This window comes from Erigeron canadensis, chromosome 3 (genome assembly GCF_010389155.1).
Source record: "Erigeron canadensis isolate Cc75 chromosome 3, C_canadensis_v1, whole genome shotgun sequence".
In the NCBI taxonomy this organism is placed as follows: Eukaryota; Viridiplantae; Streptophyta; class Magnoliopsida; order Asterales; family Asteraceae; genus Erigeron; species Erigeron canadensis.
Genome location: NC_057763.1, coordinates 14,425,653 through 14,436,010, shown reverse-complemented (window position 1 = coordinate 14,436,010; position 10,358 = coordinate 14,425,653). Strand labels below are relative to the sequence as shown.

At 32.4% G+C, this 10,358-nt stretch overlaps 1 protein-coding gene across 1 annotated transcript; it reads right to left on the bottom strand.

Annotated features, from left to right (window-relative positions):
- Positions 1–202: 202 nt before the first annotated feature.
- Positions 203–7,028, bottom strand: LOC122594428 (cytochrome b-c1 complex subunit 7-2, mitochondrial-like). Its single transcript, XM_043766885.1, has 4 exons — positions 6,815–7,028; positions 6,558–6,715; positions 6,310–6,357; positions 203–505 (listed from the first exon to the last, which is right to left on the bottom strand). The coding sequence occupies exons 1-4, from the start codon at positions 6,912–6,914 to the stop codon at positions 437–439; spliced, it is 375 nt and encodes a 124-aa protein (XP_043622820.1). The 5' UTR covers positions 6,915–7,028; the 3' UTR covers positions 203–436.
- Positions 7,029–10,358: the final 3,330 nt, after the last annotated feature.

Below are 10,358 nucleotides of genomic sequence, written 5' to 3'. Positions count from 1 at the left end.
TTTTCCTTGCAATTGGCCAATATGACTTTGTTAGAGGTAATTTGCGAAAAGAAAATAAAGATCTTACAAAAACCTTGTCCCGATAACCTTTTAGTAAGGATAAATGCCAGGACATCTCTTATTTTATAGAAAATGGAAATTGCCTACTTCTCGTTAGGGAATAGCTTAATAATATGCAAACTACTTACCTAAAACGAGGAGAAACCATAAAACATAACATAACGTTTTACATGCCATCACACATGTATTTGTTTACATCGAGTTACCATACATGAACCTTTAACAACATACAGTAAAATGATGAACATTGATTAAAAGAAAGCCGGATAGCATAAAATTATTGTTGCTGACAGTGTTCAAACCAAAACAAATGGCCTTTTCATGTCTTCGTCCATTTGTTACCAAAATGGTTGCTACCAGAGCAAAACTGAGAATACTATGGCAGGGTACGCTGCTTTAGAGGCAATGCTCCAAGGGCTTCGCGTTCTGCTTTTTCCCTCTCTACCTGAGATGCATAACACTTTGTTTCAGTTACACTGTATTTGTGAAACATTACGCATATATGCGCCATATACAACTTGTTTCCAAATGAACCCAGCTGATATCGTACAAAGGGAGCACAATTGTATATATAATTATATCATATATAAGCTGCTGTATTCTTCCTAGCTACTGTTTAACAGACTTCAATTCCATCACTTGGTTATAAATCATTTTACAGTAGCAGAGAATTAGATCCTAACCACATTACACTAACATAAAATGCCAGTATAACCAAAATGTGCTTAGTATCACTCCGATATATAAAAATGTCCTAACATTAATAACATCAGCCGCCTTAAATACCAAAAACAAAAAAAAAAAACCGAATGTGAATGTGTCTCATTAAAGGAGTTGTTATTAACAGGGACGTCAATGAGCAAGAAACTACAGTCGCTGGTTAGCTGATGGTGGGTATGTCATGTCCATCGTGGATAAACCTGCTTCCCTATCCCCCAACACCCGTTTAAAATACACATTAACCCACCATAACCGGCGTAAATCTAATCCTTTCTAATTTATATCTAGTCTATAGATCATTGTAAAATGTTTTTTTATGATCTTCAAATAATTATCCTTTTTCTATTTTCCTTTAAACTGACCGGATATTCAATAACAAAAAATCATGAAATCTATGTAGGATATATCATTTAAGTTTTTTTCTTAAAATGAAAACTTGATGTGGAACCTTCTAGATTTTTATTTTCTTTATTATTGTCTCTTTAGTTTCCTAATGTATTTAATCTACTTCTTAAATGTTATAGTTTCATGGTTATGATTTTCCATTATAAATAGGGATTATGTTTTGCAAGTAATTAGTTGATGATAATGATATGGAAAGTTTTTTAGTATGTGTGAATTACCCTGATTATCGGTATTCTTTTGGTTTGGGTTGGTACCTTTGGTTTGGGTCCAATGATTGTCCATATCGTCAGAAGATTGATGAAGAAGATTACATGCCAAGTCGAAAGATACCCAAAAATCCATTCATGTTCGTTCGGATTCGTCCAACGTTGGATGTCTCTGAGTTTTGGATATGTGATCCAAGACTCATCGACGCACAATCTAACCTTTGGTTTGGTTTTCTGAAGTTGCTGCAGTTTGTTGAAGAAGGTGATAGGTTGCATTACAAATATCTTTACAAAAGTGACACTGATAGTGATGAGGAATGGTATTCCGGGACTACGTCTCATGCAGCCCAGACTAGCCTAACCGGGTTCATTGTTCCAAATGATCAATACATGAAATATGTCAAGAATATGTACATTTTATGGGATGGAAAATGATATGACGTTTGAAGGTGAAATACTTTCTGTTGAGGCCGCGTTGGGTGACAGAGAGAATTTGAAAGATTTCCATCTTTCAAAAATTCCAAAAGATGATATAATATTTTTGTTTGTTTCTCAACAAGATAGTTGGGATACATCCTCAAGTATTTTTATTCCACATCAAGTCAACTTTTTGATGAATGGAAAAGTAGTGGACAAAAAGTTAATGCTTTCAACCCGACAATTTGACATCGGTGGTTAGATCCGAAGAAAAACTCGAGAGCGAGTTTTTTTTAAAAGACGGGAAAAATGATGTGGAACCTTCTAGATATTTATTTTCTTTATTATGGTCTCTTTAGTTTCCTAACGTATTTAATCTACTTCTTAAATGTTATAGTTTCATGGCTATGATTTCCCATTATAAATAGAGATTTATGTTTTGCTAGTAATTAGTTGATAAAGATGATATGGAATGTTTGTTAGTGTGTTTGAATTACCCTAATTATCGGTATTCTTTTCGAAAACGATTATTAGAAGAATTGTTCCTGGTATTCCTTTGCTATGTTGTTAATCACGGTAGTATAACGGTGGTATAACAGTTATCGGTCCTTCCCCAAAATAACGGTCAAAAGAATGGTCCCGTTATTAACAGTGGTATCTAGTGGTATCTAGTGGTATCTACCGTTATTTTCCCGATATTTAGCTTTTAAAATTTCGCTTATAACAGTGTTATTACAGGAATTTTTCTTTTCCCTTTTTTTGGGCCCAAAACTAATAAATACCTTCTTATTAATAGTCCATACTAACTAAATAAAAGCCCAACGATCCATCTAATATTTAACAGAAGGTAAAAAAGAAAAACAAGTCCCAACCCTAATTTTTCAATCAATCGATCTACACACACAACAGCTCCCATCAGTGCTTCAAACTAATGATTTGAATTTCATCTATCATGTTTCTAGATTATTTTAAGTTTGACTTGTAAGCTTAATATTAGTATAAAGTATTAATTATTTTGGAATTTTTACACACATATATATATAAAGGGAATATAAGGTTGTCCGATACCTAAGCTTAGGTTTGGAACCCCTCACATACTAATATTTTATTATTTATTGTTAAATGAATAAATGCCTAGGCCCCCATGATTTTTATGGTTTAAAAAATTAATGTGAGTGTCCGACATCTAAGCTTAGGTATATATATGGGGAATGGGAATATAATGCTGTCGGGTATCTAAGCTTGGATGTGGAACACTCACATCTTGTTTTTTTAATCCATAAACATCATTGGGGCCCGTGCATTTATTCATTAAAAAAGAAATAATAAAATATTAGTATGTGCGGGGTTCCACACCTAAGCTTAGCATAACATTATGATAACCGTTATACCACCGCTATAACCGATATATCAAATACCGGTGGTCGACCATTATAACCGTTAATCGACCATTAACAATATAGTTCCTTTGAATCAACAGGTTCAATTGTTTATCCCTTTTCTCCCTACATCAAAACTTCATTACCACCAAGACTATGATTCTCTTCTAACTATAGTTAATAGTTGTCAACTTGTGACTTGGAACGTGAAAATTTTTACCCCTAAATCTATTTGTAACAAGATAATAATCTATTTGTTGAAAAGGAAAAAATTGTTATCAAATTTTAACCAGGAAAAATATATTAATAATGAAAACACATAATTTATTAATCTCACAGTCAAATTCACTGTATCCTAGCTATAAAAAAAATTACCTAATACACATGTTTCCTACAGGAGACTATTGAGTATTGACTATTGTGAATGTTAATATTACTTGAAAACTTTGTGAATGTTAATATTACTTGATCTCGTGTTGTGTTCTAGATAATTGTAATTGTACTTTGTACTCTGTTTGGCATTTCTAGTACTTTGCTAGTGGACTTTATTTAATATATTTATTGCCGTTCAAAAAAAAAAATTACTTGAAAACTTTAAATATGAAAAAGAAAAAAATATACAGTTGAACTGTTACTGCTTTACCTACTTAACCAAATAATTAGAAAACTCTTCCTTACAAAGTCAAGTTTCTCACACTCTCCACGTAGCACTCTCACTCTAAAAACTATTACTTCCATGATCAGTGATTTCCAAAAAAGAGGCATATGACAACAATGGAGAAAATGAATGCCGCAAATCTAATCAGGTGTAACTTTTTACTTGTATGACTTGGATCAGTTCTGAGTCGACAAAATCATGAGTCGAGATCCAAGTTATATGCAGTCTCAAGTTTAACCCCCTTTCTTGTTATTGACTGGTAAACTAATCCTCCATCATACATGTATAACAATTCCATATTAAACACTGTAAGCTATATATACATAGCCTGTTATGTAACTGATGATTCCTGTTAAGATAAATTAAAAGACTTTCATCCTGGGAACATGATCTACCAAACTTTATTAAAGGTTTTTCAGTTTTCGAGTCTTTACGCATCTCAAACTTTTCAAGTTGAGACATGCATAAAGTGTAATACTGTTCTATATCCATGTATTTTAATGTCAATTATGAAATCTTGAGTTCCAATTTCGTTGTCATTTGATGCTCAACATCACATTTTATTAGGACGCTATTTCCCCTACGGTCATTAGTATCAACCCTTAATGACCAGCTCCAAATGAGAACCCTGTCTCCAATAAGTGTTGTCAACCCCTTTGGGTAATCCCTAGAATATCCTTTCTTATATTGCTTAAATTTCTTGAGTTCCTTTAATATTCTAATTTCTTCAAATAATAATTCCAAGCCACAAGACTGGTATTCATTCTTATCAATCTTGTCCCTTATGACCCGAAAATTTATAAGGTGGGCTGTTAATTTCACACGGGCTGTTAATTTAAGACGTTATCAATTAGTTCAGGTTGGTCGTACTACCCAAACTAACTAATCTATATTATAAAGGTCAAAACTGCCATCGATAACCTGAAATATGACTTATTTTGGGATAGGTACTTTTTATTTGGATAGGTAATAGTCCATGAATATATATTCTCATAAGTTCAGACTTCAGATCCTTGCTCTTCAACACTAACTAATGGCTTAAAGCTAAAGATTGGTTAGTTTGGGTAGTACAACCAACCTAAACGAATGATAACGTACGAAAATAACACCCCACCTTATAAATAGGTAATAGTCCATGAATATATATTCTCAAAAGTTCAGACTTCAGATCCTTGCTCTTCAACACTAACTAATGGCTCAGTAGAGACGTAACCCCATCCTTCAGATAAATAAGCATCTGATTTCGTCTAAAATAGTAGATCATCATTATTGTAGATAAAATTATGCGTACTTCAAAGAATTTATACTTGCTTACTTGCCACGAAAGATATGATGATTTTATCTTAGAGATATAGATTGCATGCGGAAGTCAGTGAAGGACTTGTTGTCAATCATTTTCATCAATCAAACGGCCTCCACCAGACAGATAATCGAATCTCATAAGGTACTTGTACTATATCTTTAGGCTACAAATCTACAATAAGCAGTTTGTCTGATGTGTCCTACTTGGTGATCACAGGGAAAACTAGTTAACTTATTCTAGAGTTGATAAAGTGCTTTCAGATATAGTTTACAGAGATTAAGTTTACAGCATTGACATCTTCGTACACTTCATCAATCTTATCAATTCAACTGTCTAACTCTCCAATTTTAAATATTGTTCACACATAGTCCTTACTAACATTGATTCCACCTATCAGTTTCCAGCAGTTCCTCTAAAATCCTATTTCGAACATAAACACAAATAGGCAAGCATACTATATATATATGGGTGTGTGTGTGTGTGTGTGTATGTATATACATATAGGAGAAATATATGCATAGATCTAGATAAAAACAACATTTAACAAAGGATACAAACCACCATTATACAGTCTTTTAGAATGTTGATGGCTAATCACAATTTATAGAGAATCACATATGAGGTGCATATGCAATTATGCACTAATCAAAACAATGATATTCCTCACGAGTATCAGTATTCTTGGAAAGCACAAAAGAGGTGGTTTCGCGCTATCTACTCAGAAACCAATTCTACTTAGAGACCATTTGCACTTTGGTATACATTTCCAAGAAAACTTTTTCATAAAAACCGAAAGAAAGATTTTTGGTAAGTACCAAAATTTTTTTTTAATAAATACCAATCTCTGGTTGATGCTAGTTAGTGAATAAATATGTTTCCACAATCGTTCGTACTGGATTAAGAAAAATATTTAGCTGTTGATTCCCATACCCAATAAGTCGTTAACTTCCACTATTTGTCTATTACAAACCATCGATTCAACACATAAAACAAACAATAGTACTTAATCTACACATACTATAGACTTTTTACCCGACATAACATATTATGAATATAAAAACAAACAGACCCGAATAGAACGTATCATCAAAAGACCTGCTTAATTTACTAATAAAACCCACAAACATCAACAAAACAACCAATTTTAAGTTAGACACATACCAGGTTCAGCATATCAGTCAGATAACTCCTAAATGGAGTCTGTTGTGCCTGCATCCGATAACAAAATATAATTATCATCATTTTTATTATTACATAATTATTTACATATTTTGAATGGTTTCTAAAATTCTAGTCCTAGACCTACACCTAAACTACCTCCAATAAAATCCTAGAAGCACCTAGCGCTTTACACACACATACATAAATAAATAAATAAATAAAGAGTGAGGAGAAAGAAAGAAAGAAACCTGAAGATCTTCAGGAAGGTACTCATGTTTCATGGAAAGATCCATGGCACGCAAAATACGTTGGTTTCGAGCATCAACAATCTCACGAGGCAGCCTATCCAACGCTTCCTTTATATCCAATGATTCCATTGGATCGTACAAATCATCATATCTTAATCCTATTTATATATTATTCTTTAATCAAATCAACAAATAATACACAATTTAATAATGGAAACAAAAAATGAAAAAGATTCGATTAGGTTAATATATCTGACCGTATTTACGAAGCCGATTGGAGACGGTTTTCTTATGTAAAGCAGCAAACCAGTTTTTCTTTGGATCTAAAATTGCTTTCACCAACTTTGAACTCGCCATCCAATTTGATTTATTTCTTCTGGATTTGATTATTTCCTTTAATATAATTATCTGGAATATGATTAAGGTATGATATTAATAACCGTGTGTTTCTTCTAGACACTGCTTGCTTATAAGTTATAAAGCTCAAATATATAGGCCCGGTTCATGATATATATTTTGTGTAAGAGGCCTATGGGATATGATCTAAGCCACTAAGCTCAAAATCAGCCCAGTTCATGAAGATTTGGTTGGTAAAAAAAAAAAAAAAAAGTCTATATTGATGGGAATTTTATGTATTAAATTAATACTCACATAACTCACGAGAATAACGTCAAGATAATTTAACCAATTAAATTTAAGTTAGCCTTAGATAAGTCACATAACTCTCAACAAAGATAACTAGAACAATACTCGTGCGTAACTCGGGTAACTTACTAAATAACTTTTATAATTTACATTTAAATAAGAAAAAAAGTAGCAACTCAAATAAAATATCTACATATCATCTCGTACTCCAATTATATTCATATAGTCAAGATGAAAATAATCATTTTATACATAGTCAAGATGAAAGTAATCCATCCTTTTATTAAGGATTGTTTGTTATGTAGATTATGTAAACATACAAAGTTAATGTAAGCTTATTTTGCACATTGATAAATATCCAACAAACCTACGGCTGTACGTGATGTTTGTTATGTAGATAATGTAAAAATAAAAGTTAATGTAAGGTTATTTTCCACATGGGATAAATATTCAACAAATTTTACCACTTAAAATGGAATAGTAAATTACACGGCTGTGATGAAATCAAAAGTTAATCTAATGGACATAATTAATCTAATACTCCACTAATCGGTGACAATATATACTATAACAATACTCGTGCGTAGCTCGGGTAACTTGCTAAATAACTTTTATAATTTACATTTAAATAAAAAAAAAGTAGCAACTCAAATAGAATATCTACATATTATCTCGTACTCCAATTATGTTCATATATCATATTTTTTACTCTTTAATCTCCTTTTAAGTTTCAAATTGCACTTAAATTTCAATATTAATTTTAATTTTCAATAATTCATCAAACTATATTACATCAATTACCTAAATTACTCGCCGCCACATCCACCATGCACCACCACCCGTCGTTTCCGCCGCCGCCACTGCTACCTCTGTGTGCCATCATAGCCCGTCACCGTCGCCATTACACCACCAGATCATGGGGCATAACTCTAGTTTTAAAGAGTACAACTTTATAATGAAAATGTTCATACTATATAAATCTGATTGAATTTAGAACAATACCCGTGTGTTATTCGGGTTATACTTGTTTATCAAATGCTTTTTCATTTTACTTACATGTTTTAGTTGAGTTTTATCAAATTAAAATTCAAACTAATAAACATATTATATTATTTAAATATTAACAACTTAGTTTATATGATCTTCCACATATAATATACAAAATGAAAGACTTGTAAAAAGGATTGATAATTAATTAGTTGACAAACTCCATAACTTTTAATTAGGAAAAGATCTACGTCCCTAGACTGATAATCCATTTGAAGCCCCGTTCTGAACCTGATAATCTCTCCACAAGCACTCGAATACAGACTCAACACTAAATTTATGTAGATATGCAATGAATATGATAGTCTGTGTATTCAAGAATGAAAAGGATACAATAAATGAAATAAAACAAAAACTCTTATTCTATTTATTACAAAACAAAGCAAGTAAATTCTAAACCATCAGTTCCTATTTTCTAGTATCCCACACTCAAATTTGATGCATGAAACTCATCCAAACCACCCTGCACGTTTCCAATTTACTTGCACATAAATTAGTCATTTACTACCGAGTCAAATTGAGAACAAGACTGTCTTGATAACCCATTTTTCAGACTCGTGCCCATGACCCAGTAACGTGTAACCCACGAAAACACCCATGACATGTGACTCGATAACATGCTAATGCGTAACTTGTGAACGAACCTGATTAAGCAAACCTATAAACCCAACATCATCATCTGTTAATACTTTTTCAAGAGAAACACCTTCATAGCTAAAATCCATAGAATTTCACCTTACATATATAAAACCAGCAGCAATTGACTGTGTATCCAAACTTGTTTCACAACCGGATAAAAAATAACAACATATATATTATTTTTCCCTTCTTTGGGTCATGATTCTGTCATACTTTCTATCTATATCGCTTCTATATTTCCATTCGAATCGGGTAATTCTGATTGTAACAATGATTATGGCAGTAGTGATCGATCGCCATTTATTCCTTATTTCCTTAGATACCATCAGCGTGTTTTGTTCAAGTTCGGATACAAAAGTTTCGAGATGGGGATGGATCTACCTTTGGAAATTGGAATTGCATTTTATTTAAAGGACATCATCTCTAACCGTATTCAGCTCTCAACTTGCGATATATACCCACCTCTCCTCCATGGAACCAATGCTCAACTTGTTGTATAAGGCCAAAAGTTGAGACAACTAAAATATAAACCAAATCCACAAACTCAACGACCATAATGTTGTTGGTTTAGACTTTAGACTCCTTTGAAACACATACTTTATACACTCAACTAACTATGTGTAAATATGTAGAGAGAAAATATGGAAAAAACCTTTAGGTTGTAATGAGACGGGTACAAAAGCCTACTGCCATCTACAATCTACATTCTATTTATAAACAAACTCAGTAGCATTATTTAGTTTCATCCGTATATAAAGGATTAATTTGATGTAGCCTCCTACTTTTATGCAAGACCACTTCCACCTCCCCTTCATCCATTTTACCATGTCAATTGCAACAACTAATTTCAAATATTCAAGACAAGATATTATCCGCTTATAATGGTAACAATCTATCCATTTAAAATGAAAAAGTTTCATGTGGAGATATATATTTTTTTTGTGATCATCTTATCCAATATAATAAGCACATGCCTAATTAGTCTGATAACAAACTATCCATTTAAATTGGAAGAGTTTACATGGCTGAGATGAAGTATACTTTAAATCCTACGGTCACCATCTAAAGTTAGAAAATTATTTAGTGACTAACCGGCGGCAATAGTTATATATAATTGGAAGAGTTTACATGGCTGAGATGAATTATACTTTAAATCCTACGGTCACCATCTAAAGTTAGAAAATTATTTAGTGACTAACGGCGGCAATAGTTATATATAATGTCAAAGATAATTTAACCAATTAAATCAACTTAGCCTTAAATAAGAATCGAACCCAGGTTTACTCTTTGAAAATGAAAAATGGTAGTATGCTCTTCTACTAAGACTAAGAGGAATAGCCGTTCCCTCTCAAAATTCTCATTTGGGACGCCCCCGGAACGCCCAACCTCGGTCCCGGAAATGAAATGGTTTGTTTTTTTTTGCTTTTGACCGTTTCAAACATTTTTTTAACCCCTAAATTTAAATTCTAT